The sequence below is a fragment of the Hippocampus guttulatus genome, chromosome 1, assembly GCF_054856545.1.
Source record: "Hippocampus guttulatus isolate MCC_2025c chromosome 1, RoL_Hgut_1.0, whole genome shotgun sequence".
NCBI classification, from domain to species: domain Eukaryota; kingdom Metazoa; phylum Chordata; class Actinopteri; order Syngnathiformes; family Syngnathidae; genus Hippocampus; species Hippocampus guttulatus.
Genome location: NC_141261.1, coordinates 7,190,631 through 7,218,616, shown reverse-complemented (window position 1 = coordinate 7,218,616; position 27,986 = coordinate 7,190,631). Strand labels below are relative to the sequence as shown.

The 27,986-nt window shown below is 41.2% G+C and overlaps 2 protein-coding genes across 2 annotated transcripts in view; both read left to right on the top strand.

Annotated features, from left to right (window-relative positions):
* Window positions 1–23,678, top strand: part of ctnnbl1 (catenin, beta like 1) — a 30,354-nt gene extending 6,676 nt beyond the window's left edge. The window contains exons 7-16 of the mRNA XM_086106999.1: window positions 3,150–3,241; window positions 3,473–3,545; window positions 4,050–4,108; window positions 4,416–4,564; window positions 5,816–5,997; window positions 12,035–12,132; window positions 13,766–13,846; window positions 17,762–17,899; window positions 19,101–19,173; window positions 23,052–23,678. Coding sequence (XP_085963125.1) covers window positions 3,150–3,241; window positions 3,473–3,545; window positions 4,050–4,108; window positions 4,416–4,564; window positions 5,816–5,997; window positions 12,035–12,132; window positions 13,766–13,846; window positions 17,762–17,899; window positions 19,101–19,173; window positions 23,052–23,140 — 1,034 coding nt within the window. The 3' untranslated portion in view covers window positions 23,141–23,678. The remainder of the gene's footprint in view (window positions 1–3,149; window positions 3,242–3,472; window positions 3,546–4,049; window positions 4,109–4,415; window positions 4,565–5,815; window positions 5,998–12,034; window positions 12,133–13,765; window positions 13,847–17,761; window positions 17,900–19,100; window positions 19,174–23,051) is intronic.
* Window positions 23,679–26,713: 3,035 nt separating this feature from the next.
* vstm2la (V-set and transmembrane domain containing 2 like a) overlaps window positions 26,714–27,986 on the top strand; it is a 30,025-nt gene continuing 28,752 nt past the window's right edge. The window contains exon 1 of the mRNA XM_086106980.1: window positions 26,714–27,063. Within this exon, the coding sequence (XP_085963106.1) occupies window positions 26,958–27,063 (106 nt within the window). The 5' untranslated portion in view covers window positions 26,714–26,957. The remainder of the gene's footprint in view (window positions 27,064–27,986) is intronic.

Genomic DNA, 27,986 nt, shown 5'->3' with positions numbered 1-27,986 from the left:
TAGGAATTCACTGAATTCCAATTCAGTTTGGCTTTAATCCAGCTTCCAACATAAGCAACAGTATGGCGCTGTCGGGCCGCCACGACACTGGTCAGTGCGCATTTCATGAAATGAATGTGATGAAATTAACACATTGTTCTGAAAAACAAAAAAACAAAACAAAAATGTTTGTCCACATTTGTCCAACCTCCCTGCTTTCCTCTCTTTGATTTTGGGGAAGGCTCGGCGGTTGCAATTTTGTGCTGCCCAAGCGCCATGTGAGCTACGGCTGGGACGTGGCTAATCATGTTGCAGAGCCGCAAGTTCACTTTGTGTCCGGTGCCAACACAGCACACACCATTAATCATCACCTCCATGGCAGCAAATAAGATAAACTTTAAATTGTGCGAGGAGGCAGTACAGGGAGGCCAGAATTGACGTTATGAGCTCCCTCTTTTGAGCACCAGTTAGCAGGTGAGCAGCAAGATTTTCAGCCAACTGGAGGCCCATGAAGGAGAACAGGCTAGCAACAAATTAAAGTGCATTATAGTAATACAGCCGAAATGTAACAAAGGGCATGGATTAGTCAATGGTTTTGAGAAAGGAGAGGTTTTACCTAAGCCAAAGAGTCTGTGTAAATCGGCTGAGGGCGTTTTAACACAGAATCGATAGTTTAAAATAGTATACATGGATTTTGGTGGCGAGTCTGAATCAGGTTTGACAAATGTTCTCTTTTGGCCTCTGTAACTGTGGTCTGGATAAATCCTGATTGAATTCTGAATTGGGTGTCATGCAACGTTAGAGCTTCCGCTGTGTTTGTCCTACCCAATAATTTTACATATATCCATACGCGCACGCACGCATATGCACACACGTATGTATAACTCCACCCCGCAATGCAAAAATATATTTAACTGTATGGGTTATAGACGACACCCACGAGACTACGTGACCTAAAGGTGAGGGGGTGTGGGCCATCACCTACTAAGTCCTTGTCTGCATTTAGCCTGACATGACTCAAAACTTTTCTGCCTCTCAGCTCTTTTTGCTTTGATAGACTCCACTGCCACGATGCCTTTCTTTGCCGCCAGATTGAGGCCGAGTCATGGGAGAGTAGTTGAGGCGTGCGTGTGCGCGTGCGCGCAGTGTGTGTGTTTGGCTCCAGATGCGTGTCAGGGGAGCAGCGCTTGTGTATAGTCGATGCAAGTGTGTGCCTCTGTTTGCACGCGTGTGTTGTGGAGGGAGCTTTCCCAGCTTCAATAAGCCTTTTGTCTGTTGTCTGCTGTGAGCCTGCTGTCCTCCAGGAGGCTGTTTGTCGACTCCCTTTGAATCCCTGAAAAAGGCCTCTGCCTCTACTTGCTTTCCCTGGCTCAGTCACCAGCAGCCCCTTCTCCTCGGTTGTTTCCTTGTTCGTATTTTCCCTTTGTCTCCTCTCTTTTCAAGTATCCCTAATTTTCTCTATTGTTTGTTTATTTTGCTCGTATTTCTTCATTCACCATATTTACGGTCCATTTGTTCTCCACGCTCCCATAGCTTTCCACCCTTCATCTTCCCTTCTGCTCTACCTCTACCTCAATTCGCCTCCCTTCCTCTCCTAGTTTAATTCATTTGTATTCCCTTCCCTCATCGCAATTCCACATTATCACTCTCTGTCTGTCCCTTTCTGCAGCGGTACGCTCTGATGAAGATATCAGGTGGCAGCAGCTTCTTTCTAATCATAGTCTTAAGAGTGAACCGGGACCAAAAACCAGACACACCTTTCCATATGAGCACAAACTGTTGTATCCCTTCATGAATACACCTTAAAATCTGTGTCTGTGGTCTTCCGTTCAAGGCTACCATTGAATTTAAGGCATGTACATTAGTACATACATCAGCCTAAACCTACCAGACAAACAGCTTGTTGCCACTGACTGCTCCAGAGGAGAGACGGATCATTTTTGGCAGTCTGCGACAGATCTGAGATGTGTACTGTATAGAATGGATGTTTCTTTGACACAGCTTGTCTTCCTTCACCTTGTGAGTGTGATACCGCAAGACAGCCTGTAAAAATAGCTGCATATCACACTGCGTGCAGCTCATCTGTGACATTTTTGCGAGGTAGCAGTAAGCAAGAAGTCTTGGCTGAGGCTCGGCTATGCTTTAGAGCAGGGGTCGGGAACCTTTTTTTACTAAGAGAGCCATGAAAGCAAAATATTTGGAAATGTATCTCAGTGAGATCTCTATCTATCCTATCTATCCTATCTATCCATCTATCCATCTATCCATCCATCCATCCATGTGTGTATATACAGTATATACCTGTATGTATATATAAACTGTATTTTGAAAGTGAATTCAACCAAATGTCAGTATAATAAGTCTGAATGTATTTAAAAAATATAATTTTGTTATATTACTCACCATCAATGTGAATGGTTTTCCGTGCCTCACGATTGCTCACGATCCAGCAAAGCTAGCGGAATTATAGTCAGCTTGCCGGGTCCAAACGCGGCGTTTATGCTGGCTAGCTTGCACTCTGCTCAGTAGCTTGCACGCTTCCTGTCTGGTGTCTCCCGCAGGGTATTTTGATGCGAACGTAGCATGGCGCGTGTCAAAGTGTCACTTTAAATTCGACCGTTTCATCGATGGTATTTTGTCATTGCTAATTAGACACACGGCAGAACCTGTTCTATCCACAGAGGCGAATCCTTCGGTCTATTTGTCCTGAAGTGTACCATACTCGTCAACTTTTTTTTCTTTTCGCCATCTTATTCATGGAAAGATTAGCTTTGAGGTAATGACCGAGCGGGCTGATTCAAAAGGGGGCGTTTACCTGTTACCCAGCGAAGGTCAACGTAGGCCAGTATCATCCAATTAAAATTACTCCTGCCGCCAACTGAAGCCCTGAACAGGACATGAGCAGTGAAAAATCGATGGATGGATTATACAAGTGAGAATATTTAGTTTTATCTGCGAGCCAGATGCAATCATCTAAAGAGCCACACCTGGCTCGCGAGCCATAGGTTTCCGACCCCTGCTTTAGAGAATCAGGATTTGCACCAAAATGTATCCAGCTCTTGCAGTTATTTCATATTCCCTGTTGTTGAATGATTCAGGGGCTTGTCGGTGACAACAGCAGCTTTGAAAGATGGATTTTGATGTTTCCCCATGGTGTTTTTGTCCCTCAGCCATTATCGAAAATATGGCCGAATTTAGACCAGGCCTGTGCACAGAAGCAGCTCAGCAGGGACTCATGCAATGGCTGCTCAAGAGAATTAAGGTAAGAAGTAGGACTCTCGCTGGTGAATATTTTGAGAATTGATTATTTCACTGATTATTCCATCAGATCGGGCAAAATTATTTAGCATTAAAATGTATGACAACATCATTTTGTTGTTATTGATTAATGTTGCTGAACTGATGACGTGTTTATTTGTATTATTTGATGATTAAATAATACACAATATAATGAATAACACCTAATTGAAGTTTTCTCACCGTTTCCTGTTAGGCAAAGATGCCTTTTGACGGTAACAAGCTTTACTGCAGTGAAATTCTGGCCATCTTGTTGCAAAACAATGACAGTAAGTGTGTCAGAGTGACTCATACATGTCTTTACAAATGGTCTTCCACAGCTCCACATCTCTTTATAATGACCTCTCCTGACAAAGTCTCGCTGTTGTCGCCCTTTTCAAAATTCCTCCCTCAAGTTTTCACTTTTTATCATTGTGTCCCTTCGCCTCTTGATTCTATTTGCTTCACTATTCTTCTTTTAATCTCCCAAGCTCATTGAAGATCTTCATTAATTTTCTCTTTATCATTGACTGCTGTGTTCTCTATTTTATTACCTCCTCTAACCTGTCATGTGTGTCAGGCCCATGAAAGTTTCTCATTAATAGTGCAAGACTATTCAGTCATGTCACATTTCAGCATGACCGTCCTAATCCTCCTTTGGTTCTTCCACTTATTAATTTAAGGTGGAAGAAGCCGAAAGACTTGTCTGTAGCAATTAAGAGCCGTCGTTTAAAAAAACTGTAGAACATTATCCTTTCCTTCTCTCACTTGGTTTTTCATTCTCTCTTCCGCAGACACGAGAGAGCTCCTGGGAGAACTGGATGGCATTGATGTGTTACTGCAGCAACTATCCGTAAAACTCTTTTCAAGATGATTGCTTTTCCCCGTGCATTCATAACCTGAAAACTTCCCCATTACCCTTATTATTTTTTGCAAACGAACATATCAATCTTTCCTGTGACGGTATTGCCCCCAGATATCAATTTAACCTAATCAAACGATTATGACAGTATCCTATCAGTCGCACAAATTTCTAATGCCGCGTTTCCACAGCACCGTACTTAGTCGGCTGTATTTGCAAGTGATGGTTTTTTTTACATTGGCCCAACCTTGTACAAATTCCAATACCAATGAAGTGTTTCTTGTAAATCTTCTTTTAGGTGTTTAAACGTCATAACCCATCCACAGTTGAGGAGCAGGAGATGATGGAGAATCTCTTTGATGCACTGTGTTCCTGCCTAATGCTGCCAGCCAATCGGGACCGTTTCCTCAAAGGGGAGGGTCTTCAGCTCATGAATCTCATGCTTCGGTGAGAGGGATTGTTTGACTCAGTCCAGCATGGAAACCAATCTGAATTTCTCATGAAAAGTTGCATCCGCCGCCACTTTGTTGATGGCCAGCCTCAAGTGAACGTTGAGCTTTTGTAAATGCATGACCCTTGGAAAGAAAATGTCAAAATAAGTACAAACAGTAGGTCTGCACACTGTGCCTTTAGTCTTCGAAGTATACAAGCGAGAACCCACGTCTGAAGACTGGATCGGGATCTCATTATTGAAATGCAAAACTTTTCACAAGAACTGTTTGCAACACGTGTCAAACTCAAGGCCCGAGGGCCAGACTTGGCCCGCCCCATCATTTTATGTGGCCCGCGAAAACAAATCAAAATGAGTTTGACACCCCTTGTCTCCAAGGATAACAGAGAAGGAAAACGACAGAAAGGACCGACTGTCTACATTGTTGTGGATGTCAAAAACCTAGCAAAAATGCCAATGCTAATTTCCATCTCAGCTAAACTAGTGATGGTGACATATTTTACGCCTTTTTGGAAGATTTCAAAAGCCCACGTGTGATACTTGTGAAGTGATAACTCCCTACCACTGGTCACCCAGTTTCATCCGTTTTGGGCGCCATGTCTATTGAAATCAGGGTCAGTGATACTTTAATCCCTGCCGTTTAGATGGATAATAATAAAAGAAGTTGCTATGTGGTTGGGTTTTGACTGGGAGGGTTAATTTGACCTTTCAACCCCAGCTGCTTATATTTGTGTGTTGGATACTCAGAGTCACTTTGTGGGGTCAAAACGATATTGTTGTTGATACCTGAAGGTTTTAAGCCAAGTGTCAAGCGAGTGAATAGGCTCCTTCCCCATGGGAAAATGCGCTTTATATTGCCGCACCTCTGGCCTCTCCAACCGTCCATCATACCTAATGTTTCTGTCTGGAGAACCATACTCAACTGCCTGAAATATGTCCCCCTACTCCCAAGATAAATACTGCCATCTGTCATTTGTTGCAACGCAGGAAGACAAACGGCTACAGTTCCTATGAGGGAGGCGTGCACTGAAAAGAGAAACGGTTAACGCTCAAACCTTGCTGCTGCTATTATGATCATATGAATTACATGCGTGTGTTTTGATTCATTTTGAGAATTACTTTTCCATTCAACACATACAGTATGTGTACCAAAAAAAACCAAAAAAACCCAACAACAAAAAATGCTCATTTTTAATTATGAGTTAGCAACCTGCTGTTACATTTGATGACAATAGTGCTCTGTGTAGGGAGAAGAAAATGTCCCGAACTAGCTCCCTCAAGGTTCTGGATCATGGGATGATAGGACCGGAGGGAGGAGACAACTGCCATAAGTTTGTGGACATCCTCGGTTTGCGAACCATCTTTCCACTTTTCATGAAAACTCCCAAGAAGATGAGGAGCTCCGGTACTTCTGAGAAAGAGCATGAAGGTCAGTCATGAGTTACAACAAAATAATGGTTAGTAGGTTTATTTTCTTCACCAAATGAGTATGATGACTTGTTGAAGATTTTACAAGAGCTAACAGTCCAAAGGCTTTCAAAATTGTGGCAAATAGATCTTCACCTCCCCTCTCCATTGCCACACCCTGGGATGTTTCGCCTCACCAATTGCAGCTATGGTCCAATTTGGAAAGAGCAGCCTTATTGACGAACAACTAACTAGTTCGGTGACTGTTCCATATCCGAGATTAAAATATCAAAACTATTTATTGTAAATCCCACGTTGTCTTGAAAATGTCAGTTGTAAACGACACGACACTGCATGCAATAATGAGTTTCCACCCTGGGCAAATCACTGGTGCTGCGTGTATAATGTATAATACAGTATATGATTTTTTATTTTTTTTTGTAGAATATGATTTAATTGGATATGTTAACCACCATCAACAAATATTTTTTATATGCCTCTTCAGCAGGTAAAATGCACACACCCAGTCTGGAGATTGACTTCTCCAGTCTAAAACCTTCCACTTCTAATTCCCAATGAGCTCTTGGTTGTTTTAGCTCTGTGTTTAGTTTTGCGTCTTTCTTTAAATTGGATGACAAAATGTTTCTGTATAGACTTGTTAATTGATTTGTTTCTCAGCGAAGATTAGTGAGCCATCCCAGAAGAGGCTGAATCATGACATTTCCTCCACATATGAGCCTGCATATTTGGTAATCACGAGAAGATCCGATCTTTTTCGAAACTTTCCTAATCTTTGTTTCATTAAGTTTATTAAATTTGTCTTTGCACTTTGGGGACTTTTGGATCAAGACAAATTGGGTTATCTCCTAAATTATCCTTCAAATCAGGAGTAAAAACAGAGATGTGTAATATAGATCTTTTGATGTCAAACCCAAATATTTTCCGTGAGCAGCAATTAATGCACATGGCTGACTTTGATGCAGCTGATATCATTTCGATTCGCACACATGCTGTATGCATTGTGATTGACCGGAAACCGGTTCAGGGTGTCCTTGGAACAGATCACCTGACCATTATAATGATACAGTTGTTTTAATCAATCGTAAGAGTTTATGTAATAAGTTGCGTGTCGGAAAAGAACGCCTGTGGTCGCTTCCCCTTTTGGCTTTTTGAAAGTTTATCCATAGTAACAACACTGTAGAGATGAGTTATTTTGCCACTTCGTTCAAAAGTAATTAAGCTGTCTTCCCTCTCCTTATTACATTAATTTCCTTTTCACATTCATTGCCTCTTTCTGTCACAAACCATGGTGCAAGATTGATCCCCGTGAAATCCTTTCTGAAATTGACAACAGTGCAAAAGAACAGATATCAGCGCAAAGACTGGCAGAATTAATAGACGACGTAAATGTTTTGGGATGGTGAAAAAAGAGGAAAGTTTGGAACGATAAATTGCAGCCGTCTTGATGAATATTCGTTTCCAGGCGCTTACTTTTTTTTTCGGGTTTCATATCATCGGTGTGCATATTCTTTCATTATTTGTGAAATGAGAGGAGGTTAGAAAATTGTAGCAGCGGATTCTACTTTGATGGCTAATGGTGTATGTGTGCGGACAGGAATCGACGTAAACAAGAAGGGTTCAGGTGTCAAAGCTCGGCCACGAAAAAAAGTTTCTTGAATGTGGTCCTCCATCAAACCTTTTGAAAGCAACAAATGACTCCATCCTCACCCTTTCTTCTAATGAATGCAGCAACCTCCATTTTAAATTGGCGACAACCTTCACCTCACAGAAAAAAAAACCCCTAATTTATTCTCAGGAACTCTACTGTCAGTGTGGAGGAAGCTGTTGGATTTGGAATAGGTCAAATTTACAAAAATAGAACATTACTTGACAAAAAAACTATACAGAGATTTTTTTTTCACTTACCATCCCATCCATTTAGCTCTTGTATCTTGTATTTGATATTAGCCAGTATTATTTTATTAAACTGTGGCACCAAAAGCAGATCAGATTAAGGCATCATCTGGACTCCATCTTGCATTTTTTTGTCGCATATCTCAGCAGAAAGGTTACGATCAAGTCAAGTCCCCCGCTATCATTCTTTTCCCTGTTGCTTTGATGTAGATAGCATTTTGGAATGACACAAGTCTGATTGCTATCTGTGATGTCAAAATTGCAATGCTGTCTAATCCTATTATAGTCGTATATTTAACACAAAGAAGGATTTGCTGACAATCCCCAAGTAAAGACACATTTAATTATGCTTGTGCCTTTTTCCGATGGGAACTGATCATATTTCATGTCGTAATCTCATGCGCTAATGAAATACACCCCCTCACATTTGTTGTAAATGAAAGGTTTAACATATTGAACACAGTTTTTAAAGGCGTAATACATCTTTTTTTCCCGTCTTCATTTTTATCTGAGCTTTCAGTGGGTGGGGTCATGACACTCGTGTGTGTGTGTGTGTGTGTGTGTGTGTGTGTGTGTGTGTGTGTGTGTGTGTGTGTGTGTGTGTACATTTGCCCTTCTCTCATACATAATTATTGTGGTTAAACCTGTAGCGATACAGCAAGATATTTTGTAGTTATCTTATGGTTGACTTGCTACTGGTACTTCTCTGCCAACGTGAAATGCTTTTTTAAATTAGTGGAATTTAAAGTATCACTTGGTAACATCACTCGCATTTTTGAGAGAAAGACAGTGATGTAAAAGTAGCAATGATGAGTGAATTTGTATGGGATACTTTGTTGTTGTTATTGTTAGAATTAATTTATTTTATTATTTGTTTCAACAATGCAGCCTAAAGTAGCAGTATTTCAGTATTTCCATGTACAACACTTTGTATGCAGCGATGGCTGTTTGAAAGTGCTCTATAAATACAGTTGAGTTGAGTTGAGAGTTGAGTTCTTGACTGTTTGTTGAAGGATGCTTATTGACCCCTCGGTAAGAGCACGGTTAAGTCTAGCTCCTGTCAAATCTCGATTGTGCTTTTGAAAACGGCTGACATACCACCCTGGTGCTGAAAGGCTGGTTACTCTTCCCGCAGGCCACAAATATTCTTGGCCTTGTTTGTGTCTCTTTGTGAAGTATTACCACTTACTGTTCAGAACTTTGCCGTGCCTCTTCTGCCGCACAATAAAACCACACCGCGTGAGGCTTTTTAATTTTTTATTTTTGCCTACAGTTCAAAGTTGGAATAAGAATAAACTTACAGCGAACACTTTCTCTGAGTTGTGAGCATTGGAAAAGTGATTTTTCAAGCTTTTAAAGTAGTTCTCTATCACGAAAATCGGCTTTGGAAATATGCTGATTAGCGATTGGAATTAAACAAATCTCAGTGATAGAAGACACGTGATTAATATTTGACCCTTTCGTGCACCCTGGAACCCGATAACATAATATCCACTGTAGTAACCACTGTCCCTGAAAGTATTCAACATACTTGTGGAACAGTGACCCTTCCTTGCAACTAGAAGTGCAATGATTAATTAATTAAGTAATCGACAACTGATTATCAAATTGATCATTATTTTTGAGAGGCGATTAATCATATAGAGACGTGGTTTCGTTAATAAATTAATGTTTCCTCCATGAGACCAAATTGATTGTCTGTATTGAATCAAAACGAAACATTTGTCATCATTTGCAAGGATCAACATGTTTGCCTATTTTCTGACATGCTACGGTCCAACCCGGTACCTGAGCTATGGTTCATTTGTTTATGCATTTTCTGCACTGTCCATTTGAAATAATGCCCAGTTTAAATTTTTTTACTCTTAACCCCCGATCATAAATTAATCAACAAAATAATCGACAGATGAATCAATTGTGAAAATAATCGTTAGTTGCTGCTCTGCCGACAACATGACAGACCGATAAAAGTGAAGTGTCTGTGTTAAGTTTCACACCGTGGCCCCTGCATTTCAGGATATAATACCCAATCCCATATAATACCCATGCGTCAGTCATCTTCACTCCTCCATTCTGTCAATAGTTCTCGTGTGAATGTTGTGGCGAACCGGCTGTGCAGTTCCACCTGTTAGATCACATTTTTTAATCATCAAAAACACGTGAATCAATTTATCCTGATGGATTCTTTTGCTGATATCTGAGTATGGTGTGACTAGACAAAATGTATAAAGTGTTTGGTCACCTTCTAGTCGTGTTACTTTGATGTCACCAGCCTATCCGTCTTCTTCCCTTGTGTGCAAATTAGGTATTGATGATACGCTTGTCTCAGGACAGATTGGGAAACTGTTTTACTCAGCCTTGCCCTTAGCCTGTATCCCCTTAATGCTCTCCACCTCTGCCAATCTCGGAGAGGTCACCGCTTAGTTTCAAACTTTCTGCCGACTGTGATCAATAGCATTCTGTTCAGTGTGTGAAGGTGGCCACACCAATTACCGCTCAGAACAAATCAATAGTTGTTTTTTTTTTCTCTCTCTCCCCTCTCAAAATGACAATTGACCAACTACACATGGTTCAAATGATTTTCCCTGGAGAATAATTTACTGACATGAAACTAACAGTGGTGGGAATGTCAGTCATTGTGCTGTCATGACTTCAGACTGACCCAGTCCATGGGCGGTGGCGGTGGCAGCAAAATCATTGTCGAGAACTCGCGTAGTATATCACACGCATGCAAAAAAACCCCTAAACAAAAACACACACAGGCACGCAAACACACACACACACACACACACACACACACACACACACACACACACACACACACACACACACACACACACACACACACACAGAGTGATTGGTGAAATAAAATGGGACAATATCATTGCGGTACATAAATGTTTTGGTCTTATATGTTAGGCTTACACTAAAATAAAGGAACACGAACCATGAATTCATCTGAAAGACAGATTATTATTTTTTATTTATATACTTCAATTAGAGTTGAACTTGGTAACTTCAACTCATACATGTGATTACAGAAAAAATGCAAACAAATCTGTGGCTAAATCGACTCAACTTTTAATGTCTTTTGTTAAGCGCTTTGTTACAGCTGCAGCTGTTGTGAAAGCGCTATATAAATCAGCATGTATTGTATTGTAAAGCAATTTTAGCTAAACCTGTATTGCACTGAACTTCAAGGCCTCAGAGATTTGTTGTTGCAACCTTTGCCATTTGACAATTGCCTTTTACTAGATTGAGATTTGATACGGTCTGTAACACTGGAACAACACCGAAAAAACATAACGTATTTCTTGTGTTTGTTTTTCAGATTCACATATTCAGTCAATAAGCGAATGTCAGCGAGTTTTGTTTGTTCAATATGATCACAATGCCCTCCCTTATTTTGTGTTATTTTTCCTCTCTTCATGTTTAACTAAATTCTCAACGTGAACTGTGGTTGATGACTGCCAGTACTTTCCACCCTTAGATCTCTTGGACGAGTGAGCCGCAGGTCTCGAAGGCAACTGCCGGAAGAAAAAAAAAAAGAACCAAAAACAAAACTTGTTTTAAAAGCAGAAATGGGATTGATTCCTGTGCTCTTGTTGCTTAGCAACAGAAAAGCCCGGTTGAGTGAGAATATTGACGTCTTGTTGAAAAAGTCCAATTGCATTTTTCTCCCTGCGCGCTGGACTTTTAGAGATTTTACAATGTCGTGTTCTTCTGCACCTGTGTATACAATTGTTTAGTCAATATCATAAAACGGATAATATTGTCAGCTGCTTGTATGACCTGTTTGTAAAATATCATAAGAAAACCTTTATTTGTCTCACAACGGAGAAATTCGCAATTAATCGCAGCAAAATTTTGAAAGAAAGTAGAAAAACAAAAAGTATTTGCATGCACAAAAATAACTTTCAAAAGTGGTCATTCTGTCTCACAAAGACTTTGTGATGGATTTGCACACAATATTTACTTCTGGTCACCTTGATGTAAATTTTGATGTATATCTTTCCGTTCCAGTCAATGTACTGCAAAAATAGAAGTGTTTCGTCAAGGATTTGCTTTTCAGAGAGGGTAAATTGGGACTATGTTGAGATGATACAATCATTTTACTTTTGTCTTCCTTTCTGTATTTTTTTTAGAGCATGTGTGTTCAATTATCGCCTCCATGCTGAGAAATCTCAAGTCCCAACAGAGAAGCAGACTTCTAAACAAGTTTACAGAGAATGACTGTGAGAAGGTTGGTAGTTGTTGATCTTTTTTTTGCATTTCTTTTCTCATTTGTGCAGTCTTTAGCTTCTGCATCTGTGATCAAAAGTACTTTTCGGTGTGATGCACTCACTGAGGCGTGTCTTAATTTCACAATGGGAAAATTCATGTGTTTGAGTGACAAAGCGCAAGTGGCTCGGGACGACAATAATTTATACATTTGAATTCCAATGTAAAAAGTGCCACGGTAAAAAAAATAAACAATCTCAAATGTGGCCCGTTCAAATAAATTGCACGGTATCCACTGTTCAATGTTACTCATGATAAAATATAATCCACCAGCAATCGGGATCATATCCCAGTAATGTGTGATTATAGTATAATAACAGATATCAAATGGACGTGCCCTACTATGACACAAGGTGAAAAGTGAGAATAATGTTTTCTATCTATTTCTAACATTATGAGTCACATATATTGCAATGAAAGCAGAATTTTTTTTCTTCTCACGATTCCAGGGTACCAGTAAAAAATATCTGTACAATGTGACAAATATTCATACTTTCACATGTATTCGTATATAATGCGCTCCCTTGATTTTGGATGCATTTATTTATCATCAATAGAAATGTGTTTTATATTCAAGAAATGACGGCGATTCAAAGGGAAAAGGAGCAAAAAATATTCATTCAAAGCCATTTGTTTCATACTGTGCAGTCCGCCGCTTAATGTTAATGACTGTGTCATGTTTTGGATTCATTCACTCTAAATTCCCAACTCAAGCCTCGAAGGCAAATAAATTAAAAACTATGGCTCGAGTCCAATGTTCCCTCTAAGATTCGCGCGTGAGCAATTGGGCACTTCGTTCACCCTCGCAGTGCACGTGGTGACGCTGGCGCGCATTACGGACACACTGCATTTCCACTCATTCCTTTGTTTCCACCCCACTTTAATCTACAAACAGGCCACCACACTATTCCCACTACTATTACAAAGAAAAACATCAAAACACCTTTTGCAAAAAACACTTGAAATCTCTCCAACGCGTGTGAAAAATCTGTTATTCGCTGAAGAAACCAAGGCTGAACTTACAGCTGCAGCCGTTGCGAAAGCACTACACGAATAAAGATGTGTTGAGATGAGTAAAGGGTTTCGAGTGTTAGTCAGTTTCACAAAACCTTCGGGGCTAAGCTCGAAAGCAAAAATATGGAAACGCCGACGAGAACAGCTTTATCTGCGCTTAGTCAGAGGCACTTTAAATGGTGGTGCGTATGTGCTGGCTCCCATTTTGAATGCAATTTCATGATTGCGGACATAGCCATGTCCCCAGTTATGAGGGTGTGCACACTTGTGCAATCATATGACCTCAGATTTTCTTTTTTAATTGAGTTGTAGATATTAGGTCTGTTTTTTTTAATATCACAAAAACCTGGCATTTGAACAGGGGTGTGCCGACTATTTATAGCCACATAATGCAGACACCATATATTCAAATTTTAATTCCCTACTTCCTGTTTGTTGTCTGACCATATTTTCCTATTTCATTTTGTCTCATCTTTATACTTTCATCCATTCCCTAATGCACCCCTATTTCTTTCTTTCGGCTTGTGTATGCCGCTGCACTCACTTTCTCTCTCCCAGCCTCAATTTCTTTTTCTCGCCAGGTTGATCGACTGATGGAGTTGCATTTTAAGTACCTGGAGGCTGTTCAACAGGCTGACAAGAGGATCGAAGGGGAGAAACATGTAAGCATTTCTCCTTTCACCTTCCATCCATTCCTTCCTCCCTGACAGGGTGTTCTCTCTCTCTCTCTCTCTCTCTCAGTACCTTTTACAACGGTCATTGTGCTCCTTTTAGTTGGAGGAAAAAACCTTGAAGCCACCGCTATTTTATGTGAAACATTTCCATGTTGTGCAGCAAAGATTGCGATATGAATCACAATCCTCTGTTGTAAAACGCTGGATGATTGATCTTCCCCTCCACCCCAAAAATAAAAAAAGCGGAATCTTTTGTGATTGCTGTTCTGCCCAGCGTCACATCCAAAGCTTCGTGGAAAAAAGCTGACAGGTCTTCCTAATAACAACGTGACACGTTGGAGGAAAGGAATGAAAAACTACACACTTCTCCCAGGCTCCTATTGAGCTGTTTCCAATCGTGTCACTGGAGCTGTGGAATAGACAGACGGATGGAGACATGTTGCAAGATAAGGTGGTCAAAACTTGACAGAAAATAAATAAGGAAGCTGGAGCTGCTGTGACCAGACGAGAGAGTAAAAAAAAAACCCAGGAACTATGCATCAGATGGGGGAAAGTGAGCGAAGGTGGAGAGGGAATATGTGTTCAAGAGTTGGAGAGCATGTACAGATGACAGAAAGATTCATTTGTCAGTCAGACTGAGATTGCCTTGAAAGGCCAGACAGGTTGACATTTTATCTTCCTTCTCATTCGCATTCTTTCCTCTCCCCGTGTGCCTCTGTCATGCTCTTGCGCCCCCCCCCCCCCAGAAAAATGGCAAAAGGATGATTTGTCTGTGATAAGATACCGTCTCTGCATGTGTACCAGCATCTTTGAAGCCACCCATCTGTATTCTATGATTCGCGCACATTTGCAGCCCATCTAGTGGCAGAGAGACGTAGCTTGGATTCATTTACTCATAAAAAAGGACAAAACATTAAATTCGACCTTTATTATATTTCAGAAATACACCAGATCAGACGGACAGAAGTATAAAAATATACTCGCACCACGTATATGTTTGATGTGAGAGAATAATCATTACCTCTGCCAAGGAAGCCATGATTTCATTTGTGTTTGTTTTGTTTGTTCATGACTTGATGAATCCATTTTTGATTGACATATGTGTATGCACTGGCCTGCCCGCACATTATGACTGCTTTTGCGCACGTTTTGTCACGCCACCACAGAATAGGGGATGTGATTGGAAAATTGTTATCTTTGAGGCATTTAACACACAAAGCTCCGGTCTACCGGTGAAGCTCCACTGTTTAAAAAAAAAAACAGTGAGAAATAGCTGACATCTCTATGACTTGCAAGATGGGAACGACCCCATCCCAGGTACAGCACGTCCGCCGTCCCCGCAGCGGAATCGTGAAGCTTCCGCTGCTCCATTTAATCTCTCTGTTGCACCTTTAGCCCGGTAAGCCTGTTTTTTTTAAGCGCTAAACAAAATGCATTTCTTTGCAGCCTTGATTTCCACTGGTTTCTCAGAAGATAGCAAAGAAAATGTCACTTCCAGACAACACTTCCAGCACCCATCCCGAAATAAGCTACTTATTTTTCTGCCATGCTATCTCTGAACTGTCCTTCTCCCCGTCAGTATTACATAATTTTAAACTTAAAGCTACTTTACGACTTTGTTTGCCTTACATTTCACTGACCTTCCTTTTCCCTGTTTCTTAATTTTTTTAAAGCATTTTACTGTCTTTCTTCAAGTGAGGGGAGGGGTCGGGGGCATTTATTTACTCAATTGCAGATGGCGGGTGTCTTTTCGAGGGGAACATTATTTGTACATGCGATTTTACTCATTTGTCACCATTTAAAGATGGACTTTTAATGTACAAATCTCAATGGCCCTCTTTGGTGAGTCCTGTCTGAAGGTCTGGGAATATAGTGTGAAAGCAGCCGCAGTATTTTTTCATCAGCCTCTCTATGTGGGTCTTTAATGAGGTTATATAACACCCCCCCAGCCTAATCAAGAGCATCGCTTGCCTCACACACACTGTCCAAGTGGGGTTTTGCAAAATGCTGACAACACCACATTAAGTTTACATTGGGGTGTCCCAGACAATGAGACAGCACAGGTTGAGTGGTCTCGAGCAAAAGTAGAGAGACAAATATAGAAAGCAATATCAGCAAATACACGGTTTATACGGTGGATTAAAAAAAAGCCTCACATTTCTTTTTAAACCAGTGGGGTGGTTGCTGTTGCCGTTTCCGAACGAAGCAGTAGAGGTCGCTGTTGGATTAGACTTCGTTGTAGTGAATCTCGTCGCGAGGCAAGAGCAGAGAAAAAGATTTCGTATAATGCAACAGGGTTTTTTTTTCGTTGTAGTGGGAATGGTGTTTAATGCATGAAGATTTTTTCACACTAGGGGGTATTTCACCCATGTAGGTTTCATTGTAGAGGAGTTTCACTATATGGTAATTGTCATCCATAAATAAAAAGAAATTAAGTACATTGAAAAAAATAAAGAAAAAGCAATAACTAGTTCAAATTTTATAGTGACTTTTTCAGCAGGGTACAAAAAAAGCTTTGAATGATAAGATTGATGGGATGACTCTTTCAGAACGTGACGTCGACAGTAGCTATATTGTTTTTCATTCCAGCGTGTGCCCCCAATGAATATTTCTCTTGCGCTTTCGCCAATTGATTGAGTCGTGTTAATGAGCTGGACTGCAAGGCCATAATTGGGTTCTGCGCTGTCATCGATCTTTCAGGACAAGGCTGATTAAATCCGAGGGATGCAAATGTCACGTGTGACGCCATTAAGCTCCTCGCTGCAGGCTATTTGTTTTTATCAGGCGAGCTTTGAAAAGTTGCCCTTTTTCCTGATTTACTGTGTTTGCCTTGTTAAGTTGTTTTCACAGAAAAAAAAGGCCCTCTCTGTCGGACTATAAAAAATAAAAAAAAATCACGATTTGGATTTCTATGCCCGGCGCATACTCGCAAGCAACTGTTTTTACACATCCACACATCCATGATTTGAGCCGCTTTATCCTCACACGGGGTCAGGGCGTGCTGATTTAATTTACATCCACCTTTAACGTTTATGTTTCGCATGAATAAGAACCAAGAAATCAGGTCTACGTGACGCCGGACAAAAGAAAACACTCAAAGTTCATTTTCACTCTCACTCTCGACTTAGAGAGTTAAAATGGATTTGTTTGCGTGGCGCTCCAGTTGGCTTCCGCACCAATTCCCCCCCTCTCCCCGTCACCGTCTGCTCCTTAATCTCTAATGGTGATTAATGTTGCCTGTATATATATTGGCAGCACCGTGTTATTGGCATACTGACAGGATTGTTAAAATGGATAACGATGCAAGTGCGCCCGTGCGCGAGCATGGACTGCCCGTGTGCCGTTGAGCAGCGAAAATCAATGGACTCGCGTGTCTGCTCAGTGATGACAATGGATTTGCGGAAGAATTGCAAAACAAAGACGACAATTTAAAACACTGCAGTTTTTCAGTGTGTCTCTTTTGTTTTCAGGCGCTTTGTTGTGTTGAGGGAACAAGAAAAGCCCGTTCATTGTAATTTATTTGCCTTGCGGGGATCCCTGCGGGTGCCGTTGTGTATTCAGGCCTACTGGTTTGTCAGTGGTCGCCAATAGGAATAAACAAACCGCTCGTGCAGTGCGGGGATTTTTATTCCGAATTTGGAAAGATGATCTGCATGTTTCAGTGCCTTGTGGAATGATTTTCTTGGATTGAAAACAGCATGGGCCGTGGTCAGAGCAAAACTTGAAAGACAAATTGAATTCATTTTTGAAAAGTTAAATTTCACGCATCAGGCGGGTCTCTACAGAGGTGTGCTTATTATTGCACCTGATATTTGGCCTCAGTAGAGGTTTGCATGATGAGGGCCATTGTAGTTTATCAAGACGTACGTGTGTGTGTGTGTGTGTGTGTGTGCGCGCGTTTAGGAGATGGTTCGCCGTGGCGAAATCCTTGATGACAACATGGAGGATGAATTTTACCTCCGTCGACTGGATGCCGGACTGTTTGTTCTTCAGTCCATCTGCTACATCATGGTGGAGATCAGCAACTCGGGACTATCACAGGTACAAACGTCTTTGAGACGTGTTGCTTTCCCGTCCACATAAAAAAGAAAACGTGCATTTGAAACAATTTTATTGACAAATAAAGGTTCTCAAACAGAGCAGTTTTCAGACTTGTGAAACCGATACTGCTGTCTTGAATTTTCCGCTGTGTTGGAGTGACTTTTGTAAAGCTAATGCCACATACTGGATTTGTAGTCGTCAGAGTACATGAAAGCTCTTTACCGTATTTTCCACACTAAAAGGCGCACTGGATTATGAGGCACACCTTCAATGAATGGCCTATTTTGTCATTTTATTTCATACATTGGGCGCACCGCGTTATAAGCCACAATCTACAATGCATCCACCAGATGGAGCTACACTCATGGAAACGCCAACAGAACAATCAGATGTCAGTAAAACTTATTTAATAAAGCAGCGACACAGTTCACTTAAGCAACATCAAGTTATAACATTGACTCGTTAACGTTGAACTCTCTTGCTGCTGCTCTATTTCCGTGTTCAACTGCGAAAATGATCGCCTTAAGTTGGAATTTATTCAAGGAGCCATTTTGGGGTCGAAATATTACCTTAATGACCATACATGAGGCGTATCGGATTTTAAGGCGCACTGTGAGCTTTTAAGAAAATGGAAGGCTTTTAGGTGCCCCTTTTAGTGCGGAAAATATGGTAAGAAAGATATGCCTTTTTTTTTCACTGTTCCGAACAGTTCCCGGGTCTCTACATAGCATGTTTCTTCAAAGAATTACTGTAACTTGATATCACGAGAAGCTGTCCACTGTAGTAACCGCTGTCCCTGAAAGGGTTAATATTTAGGTTGTTATGTTGATTTAAAAAAAAAATCTTATGGCAAGTAGAAGCACGCAAAGTAGTTCCAATTAGGGAGGGGTCCTTGTAAAAAAAAATGCATTCCCCCCGTTCCCAGAAGCTTTGTGAACTCCTGATCTATCAGATCAGATACCAACGCGGTCGGTTGGTGGATTGATTGATTGAGTCTGTAAATTCACAGTTGGTGGGTGGACAGACGCTCCATAGAATTTGAAGTGGATTTTCCATACGCTCTTAAGGTTGAATTTAGCTCAAGTACCTCGACTTGCCTCTTATTTACATTTCAGTGCCGCCTTTTCAAGTGATGACCTTCACGTTCGGTAACTTGTATTTTCGAGGTTTTACACCTAATGGTCTGTCTGTCTGACTTCAGCTGCAGCAGAGGGTCCATCAAATTCTCAACTTAAGAGGGGGCTCTGTCAAAGTTGTGCGCCACATCATGAGAGGTGAGTCATTAAATGAGCTCAGTAAGTCACCTGCAGTACAACCAAAAGAAAGTGGTCATAAATCGTTCAAAGACATTTCTCGTAGCTCTTTTCCTTGTGTTGACCAAGATTTTCTTTGTTTGCACATTTTCCACACTGCATTTAATATAGCGTAGTCGGGTGAATAAATGACATGACAAATTGAGTCAAACTTTTTCTTTTTTTTATTCTTTCATTGACGATTATACTTTGTACTGATGCTGGGCAAAATATTTACAGGCTTATTAAAGTGGTTCGATTCCTTTTTGTAATCAAATAAAAATCTGAATAAACTGGGAAACGAATTTGAATCAACCACAGCATACAGTAGAGAGCCAAGAAAAAGTATTTGCCCCCGTCCTGATGTCTGAGCACAAGCACACACCAGGGCTGCAGCTATCAAATAACTTCGTTCATTCAAACATTAGGACAGAGGTGTCAAAGTCAAGGCCCGGGGGCCAGATCTGGCCCGTCACATCATTTTATTTGGCCCACGAAAGCAAAAAAAAAAGCATGTCAAGTTTTCATGATGCTTGCTAAAGTTGTAACCAAAATTTCAAATTGTCATATGTAATCCACAATAACAGTCGTTATTCTTGACTTCTCATTTTAAAACTAGTTATCCATCAATTTGTTCTGTGCTGTGTATGTGGATGTGATTAAACATTTATATGGTTTCCCAAAATTCATAACGGCCCTCCAAGGGAAACCATAACTATAATGTGGCCCGCGACGAAAACGAGTTTGACGCCCCTGCATTAGGATAAACATAAAAGTGTTGATTTTCTTTTTTTAAATGTGGTTAAAAATACAGAACACACAAAAAACACATTTCCGCCTAATCATGAACGACTCAACTGGTTTTCATTTTAGATTTTTGTCAAAGACAAAATGAAGTTAGAAGCACAGTACTAGGAGCAAGTTAAAATTTAAGAGCGCACGATAAATATTCACATTTCTTCTTATTTTCACCGCATTGCTGATAAATACTGTGCCAACAAACTCTTGCCAGTATTCTCAGAAAATTGTGTCTTTGGTGTCCCTCTGTCTGTAGTGGATATCAAATGCAATTCATTTAAATAGCTCAGCCAGGTATACCTCGTGCAGCCGCTCATTCCGAACACAGAATTTCCTCACAATGAAAGTTGGACTCATTCCGGATTTGGCTCCTCCGGCACACAAATTATATCGGGGAGGAAATAAGCACAGCTAGTCTTCTTAGCCATTGATGGGTAAAAACACTCTGTAAAATATGTAAGGGCATAGAAGCACTATCTCAGAGGAGGACAGGAGACTTGTCTTCTTCCCGTGCTGCCACAACGCGACTCTTCTCAGTTAAACAATCAACGGACTGCAGTGTGTAAAAGAGAAACGTAAACGGGTCTTATGCCAGCAGCCATGTTGGGGTTTTTTTTTCCTCACTGTGTCATCTGTCGTTCCTATATCATTGTGTGATAAAGCTGAAGAGGCTCCACTCACACCCCCTCTGGCCCTGGAGCGTGTAGCAGGGTAGATCGAGCCATCCGTCACGCGTGTTGGTGCCAACATGTCAACTCGCCAATTGTCATTGTGTGGGGAAATGTGTTGCTTTTGCTTCTGATTGCATCTATGCAGCAATTTTTTTCTTTTCCTCTGAGCAGTGCGTATATTTGTGTCCTTGATTGTTGTCACGCTTCATTCCTTTTACATTATCAAACCTCTCAGGAACAATATGTCCGGTATACATTGAAATCTTTTTCATTTATTTATTTTTCATTCTTGGGACTAATATAGTACCGTATTTTCCGCATTATAATGCGCCCTTGAAAGCATTCAATTTTCTCAAAAGCCGACAGCGCGCCTTTTGATCGGATGCACCTTCTTTAAGGATCAACATTCTGATTTCTTGGATGAAGTATTTTAAATGTTCTGTGAAGCGCTGTGTTACACCTGCAGTGGTTATGAAAGCCTTTCGCATAGCTCCATCTAGTGGATGCATAATGCAACCGCAGCCAGGGCTCTATATAAATAAAGCTGCATTGTGTTGTATTCCTTTAGTGTAGCTCCATCTAGTGGATGCATCTTGCAAGCGCAGCCACTATTGTGGCTTCTATTCTATGCTCCTTATAATGCGGCGTCCCCTACATATGAAAACAGTTTTAAAATAGGCCATTCATTGAAGGTGTGCCTTATACTCCGAAGCGCCTTATAGTGCGGAAAATACGGTACTTACATTCATGTCCATGTTGTGTTCTTGTAAAAATGCACGTGGCCTTACTTTGGTAATGGATTTTAAACGTCCTCATGTTTGGCCCTCTTGAGTTCCATATCTGTGGTCTCACCTAGACCATGGAAAACCGTAGAAGACGGTTAAGCACTTACTGGATGTGGGTGTGTACATTTTTGGCTTGAGCTCACTAAATGAGAGTCAGAAGAAGTTTTCTATTTGAGAAAGCTCAAGGTTTGTAGCTCATGTCACAGGTTGTGTTCTCGGAATAAGCATACAGAAAGATTTGCGATCGTGTGAAAGATTCCTTCAGGGATTGATGTTAGAAGGTTGGCATGAATAAAATGGATTCCAAGGACATAAATTGGACTAAACCCTACCGAACGGACAAGGTCAACCACAATCAATTGTGAGACGCAGGTTGATCGATGATTTGGATTTTTTTTTTCTCGTAGGGAATAATGGAAAGGGATCCATTCCATTTGGCCAGAGGCCACTTTGCGTTGCCATCGCTGCTGATAAAAGCCCACCAGATGGTTTCCTAAACTTAGCTCCAAAAAGGAGCTGGCAACCTGTGTCAAGGTGTCCTTTGTTTTGTGCGGTGTGTTAGAGTTGCTCAACTTCAGCTCACCTCTTCTCGGCTCAAAATAAATAACACGGATGATAAATGAAAATGTCAAATCTGAATTACTCATCAGATTTCTTCAGTTGATTTTAGAAGTTTGCAGGAAACCAAGTTCTTTAAAAAAAATACTGTCATTTAGTTTTCTAGCATAGCCACATCATTACAAATTCCTGACCTTTAAGTGCTGCACACTTTTGTATTACACCCCACCATGTTGCCATGGTGACAGAATATTGCCATAGTTGCTCGTTTTTACCTTTGTATTTGGAGGATGTGTCACTTTTATCAACCGGCTTAACTATTTTGTCATTGGGTCGACTTCACACATTCACGCCTTCAACTGACTGATAAACCTTCAAACATTCAATAAGTCTGTATTAAATCCTCCTTAATTGTCATCACAACATGCTGTTTGGTCTCAAAAACTGCTGAGTCTTCCAGTGAAGTTCTCTTAATTCTTTCCGCTCTACTCTAGTTTCCTTCTTTTTTTTTTCTTTCTTTTGTTCTTCCTGGGGCGTGATGTGTAATTCCTGCCTCAAAAGATAGCGGAGACCCCACTGTGGCTGCAGCTGCTGCAACCTTCTCTTTTTGCTCGGCAGTCACACACACACACACACACACACGCACGCAATGGAATACATCTGGACTATCACCGTTCAGAGGCCAAAAGGACTTGTTTCTGTGCTTTTTCTGTTTTTAGCCGCCGTGATAAGAAAGCTTGTTTTACATTTCCAGCTGCAAAATGTTTGAACGACCTTAACACCTCGAGTCGAGTATCCGCAATTGAATGCGTTTGGCCTTCGTCCTTCTTTCAAACAACTCCCTTTCCTTCAAATAGTTTTGCCGTGTGCTTTATTTTTTTTCCTTGATCCGCAAGCAAGACTTACCAAATCATCCGTAAGTGAGTTTTGAATGTCTCTTCGGTGCTTCCCGCAGAGCTGAATGTCAATGTCATTCATGTATGGTTGTCATCATCCACAAGATGCCCGCCTCTGGGAAGCCTATCAACTGTCTGTGTCTTATTTGTAGAGTACGCAGAGAGCATCGGGGATGGCAAGAGTGATGAGTTCAAAGAGGCAGAACGCAAGAGGATCATGGACCTTTTAGAAAACTTTTAACGTGGCTTTTTTTTCTTCATCGGTATGAGACACACACACACACACAATTTTGTTGCATTTGGGGCCACTTGTGGCCTTGACAAATGGCATTTATCTAGTTTTTCTGCAAGATATTGCTTTTGACATGCCCCCCCCCATTTATGTTTCAAGCATTGCTGCAGTGAAAACCCTCCATCTTTTTGGATTGATGGGTGTATTTTAATTTTCTTTTTTTTTTTTTTTTCATATTCAGCCAGGCCAAAATGTGCATAACGTTAGCGATTACGCCAATTTAACAACAGACTGCCGTTTATGTCAAAGGGAGTCTTGGAGTTAACCGTACCACTCAATACTTGTGTTATTTTGACATGCATGGAGTGGAATTCCCATTCGAATTATTTTGTGTAATTTTGTTATTGTAGACTATGTCAAGCAAAACAGTTCAAGTCTCTGTGAAAATGTGTCTGGAAATACCCGCTTAGCGGCACTCTCTTGGTTTCTCAGGGGGGGGGGGGGGTTCTTTTCTTTTTTTGAAACAAACCTTTGTTTTTTAGATTGAAGCTGAAAATATTTTCTAATAAAATATTTGGTAATAAAATCCTGATGGCGTGTTTGCTTTATTTGGAGAATGCCAAGGTGAATCTGACTTGATCAATTATTCTTTTTAAGCTTGCACAGATGGGAACAGCAAATTTGTACCTGAAGCTGTTTTATGTTCCCACCTTTTTAAAAAAAAATTATTTTAGAGGAGAAGTCACCCTTCTAAATTTTCCTTAATATGTTTGTTTCAACCCCACTAGTCCAAGCACGGCATTCGGATTCATATTGCATTTGTGGAATATTAGTTAAGCAGTAAAATCCACCCGTTTTTAGTCATCTCGGGGCGGCCATTTTGCCACTTGCTGTCGACAGAAAATGACATCACAGTTGCTCAGGGCTCAGATAAGGACCAATTAGAGCTCAACTTGTGAATGTCACATGACCAAGCTCAGAAAACAGGTGAGCTGTGATTGGTAGTTACCTGAGCTATAGTTAACCCAACCATCCATCCATTTTCTGTTCCGCTTAATCCTCACAAGGGTTGCGCGGCGTGCTGGAGACTATCCCAGCTGTCTTCGGGCAGTAGGCGGGGGACACCCTGAATCGGTTGCCAGCCAATCGCAGGGCACACAGAGACGAACAACCATCCGCGCTCACACTCACACCTAGGGACAATTTGGAGTGATCAATCAAACTTCGATAGTTGCCATGTGTTTAGTCTGCCTCGTAGTTCTAAGGTGTAGGGTTCAAATCTCAGCTCTGGCCTTTCTGTTGGAGTTTGCATCATCTCCCCATATTTGCATTACAAATGACAGATATGAAACTCTGGCCCTCCGGAGCCCTCATCCTGCATCTTTTAGATGTTTCCCTTCTTCAACACACCAAATTCAGATGATCGGGATAGTTATCATCAGGCTCCTGCAGAGCTTGCTGCTGAGCTGATCATTTGAATTTGAAACATGCAGGATAGCGGCCCACGAGGACTGCAGTTTGATACCCGTGCTCTAAATTGTCCATCGTGATGAAATGGTTGGTTGCCGATACATTATGTGCCCTGCAGCCGGCTGGCACCCAATCCAGGATTCAACCCGCTCCAGCTCACCCGCGACCGTCGTGAGCACAAGCGCTACGGAAAATAGATTGAAGCATAAGAACTGCAAATGCCAAATAAAACAGGAAGAAATCAGACAAGTCGATGAAAAAAACAATTATGTGAATGGGTGGCGGTCAGTGAATTAAAACATCGCTTCCATGCAGGAGATGATGTAGAAATACAGGAATGTGAAGAGTTTCATCACAGAATGTCAACAATATCTGCTATCCTTTCACACTTAGGGGGAAAAAAAACTACTGACAGTAAAACATGGGTTGAGCAAAAGGACCTGATTTGCATATTGTATTGGCAGAGGAGGACATTGTGCGTCTCTTATCAGTGATTATGACTGTATCGTGTTCAACAGCAATTTCACAGCTGAGGGAAGGGCAAATAATTGTCTTTCCAAATTGCTGAGTGCGAACACGATGCAAAGCCGAGACACTGTTGGCTTCTTTTATTTTTAGCGCGACTCCAACAGTAAAAGGTCCTGTCGAGTCAAAAGAGGACCTGAACCCCACCAATCCTGAAAACTCTTGGTCCAAGTGTTTTCATTTTGTTTTGTTATCTTAAACTAGAAATGGCAATTTCCTCAAAAATCACTTCGGAAAGCTGAGTTGGTATCGCCGAACCAAAATGCCAACAGAGAGTGAACAGAGGATTAAAACCTTGGTTAGACACACACACACACACACACACACATACATACACACACACACACACACGCACACCCACACAAATGCAGTTTTCTCCCCTAACCCACTCGCTCAGTAGCTGTGATTGTTTTTATTTTTTATTTTTGAGAATTTAGAAACTTTTCCCCCAAGTTAATTATTTTGACTCAGCAGATTGGGCTAAAAATTGGATATGAAGCTGGTTGCCATTTTTTGGGTGTACGAAAGTAAGTTGTAAGTTGTCGCTAAATGTTATATAACATTCTGTGAAAGTGTTGGTGGAAGCTGGCTCAGTGTGTAAGACCGCAGGGTCAAATCCTCAACCCAAAGTGCTGGCTGTTAATTGCACAGCATTTGCTAGGTCCCATTTGGACTTAGCACAGGGTGAGCTATTTCACCCGGTCTGGCTTACTTTTGACCCAGCTGTTTTAAGATTGTAATATCTTAGCCTTCAGTTGCCTTTCTCACTTAAATCCGCCATCAAATTGTTAACATGCCGGATTTTTTTTTCATACAGTACTATACATACTGTTATTGACTGTTAAACCCGTTTTTTGGTTTGTTTTTTTTACTTCTTCTTGTGGCCCATTTGTCATTTGGCTCAATGAGGTGCACATGCACACACATCACAACGCCCCCTCAGGCTCGATGTACATACAAGACCGATTAAGTGTATACGAAGCAAAGCACAGTTTCAGAGAAACCACGAAGTCTCGAAGGTAATGTAGCTTCATATTTGAATAGGCTAATGTGTGTTCAGCACCATGGACAGCAACAGGGAACAGCGATGCTGAGTATGCCCCCCCCCCCCCCCCCCCCCCTTTAGCATTGACACGGAGCATTTTTTGGTTAGGCTCTTTTCTAGATTTTCACAATACGTGAAGCACATGTCAGTGCAGTTGCATTTGCACATTTTCGTTGCACGTTTACGTAAGTGAGAATCCTCCTCTAACAAACAAAATCTCAGCCGCCGTTGACTGGAGTGACATACAAATTTGAAGGGAACGAAATAAAAAAAAACAGAACCTGAGACGCACTGTCTGTAATACATTTTGTGGTAATAAATTTGAGTGATTTATTTAAGTTGGTCGAAATGATTGTTTTCTTCACCGAAACTGACAAATTGACTTAAGTATTTCAATTTCGTTCTTTCCCACCAGTAGTGTAAGTTATTAATTCCGCCCCCCCCCCGTACTAATGAATGCTGACGCTCCCCCACACAAAGCCCCAGCACCCGGTGACGTCTCCTTCCGCAGAAAATAGACCCATGCGCGGGGGAAGGCGGCGACCAGTCAGTCAGTAATTCCTGCCCCGACTGAGCTGCCAGACGGCTGCGGAGGCTTCACGCATCTCGCCCACGTCCACTTTCACGCCACTTTCAAGCACAATCTCCACTCCCCTCCGTCCCCCACTTCTTCCCTCTCCGTGGATTTAACGCATCAGGTGGAGAGAAGAACACTGGCGGAACATCCGCCTCATGTGAGCAAGGAGACACAAGACACAAAACACGAGAAGAAGAAGAAGAAGCGCGATGGGAACCTTCGGGGTACTGCTGGGGACTTTGCACTACGTGGGACTGTGCGTGTCCACCCGGCACACGGGACACGGACACGCGGAGAACCACATCAGCGGACACGGTAGGCGCGCGAACACACCCGTACCGTCGTAATGTGCTTGCGAGCTTGCTCAGGCGATGCCGTTCACTCCCACGCGTTAAACACACAACAGGGTAGTGGTGGGTCAACTAAGAGGCTTTTCTTTTATTTAAAAAAAAAAGTGTAAAATAAATAAAAAAGGAGTTTATCGGCGAAACATTCAGAAGAAATACACAAGTTTTAAGATTGAATACAGCTGTACCGTAAAAAAAAGAAAAAAAAAGTCCGCCTCCACAACGGTTCGGTTTCGAATGACCGTGTCAGAAAAGTATCCATTTAACAACACGCGTATTCTCAACCGACTCATTCCGAAAGGACTCTGGAAACTGCAATTTTAATTGCACATTCCACACTCATGCCACAGTTTTAACATTTGCACCTGGAGAAATAACTATTATTAGAGGTAAAGTGTATTGTACAGAAGATCACCTTTTTGTATGATGTGTGGCCTCATAAAATAATGGCACAGGTCATATTTTATCCAACGTTATTAATAATATATCTATTTTTGCCGTTAACATTTCTCAGGATGCAAGCCACCCCTGCTGGTATTGGCTTTTTCTTTACTTTAGCAAATCATTCATCTCTACCCCGGAAATGAAATTATTTAGAAAATATCATTTCATCAGAATTTGATTCAATTTTTCATGTTTTCTGTAAACAAAAGACATTATATTTGGAGCGCAGCATTATTTCATATTTATATTTTCCTCACAAAGCTTCTTACACAAAGTCAGCTGGGCTAGGCTGCATGCAGATAACCTGCAACGCTAGTGAGGATAAGTAGTATAGAAAATATATTCCAATATGTTGTCATACTTTAATTTCCATCAGATTATCCATTCTAGGGAGCGATGAAATAACTAACCAGCATTTTTTCAAGGAGAAATACTCAAAAAAAAATT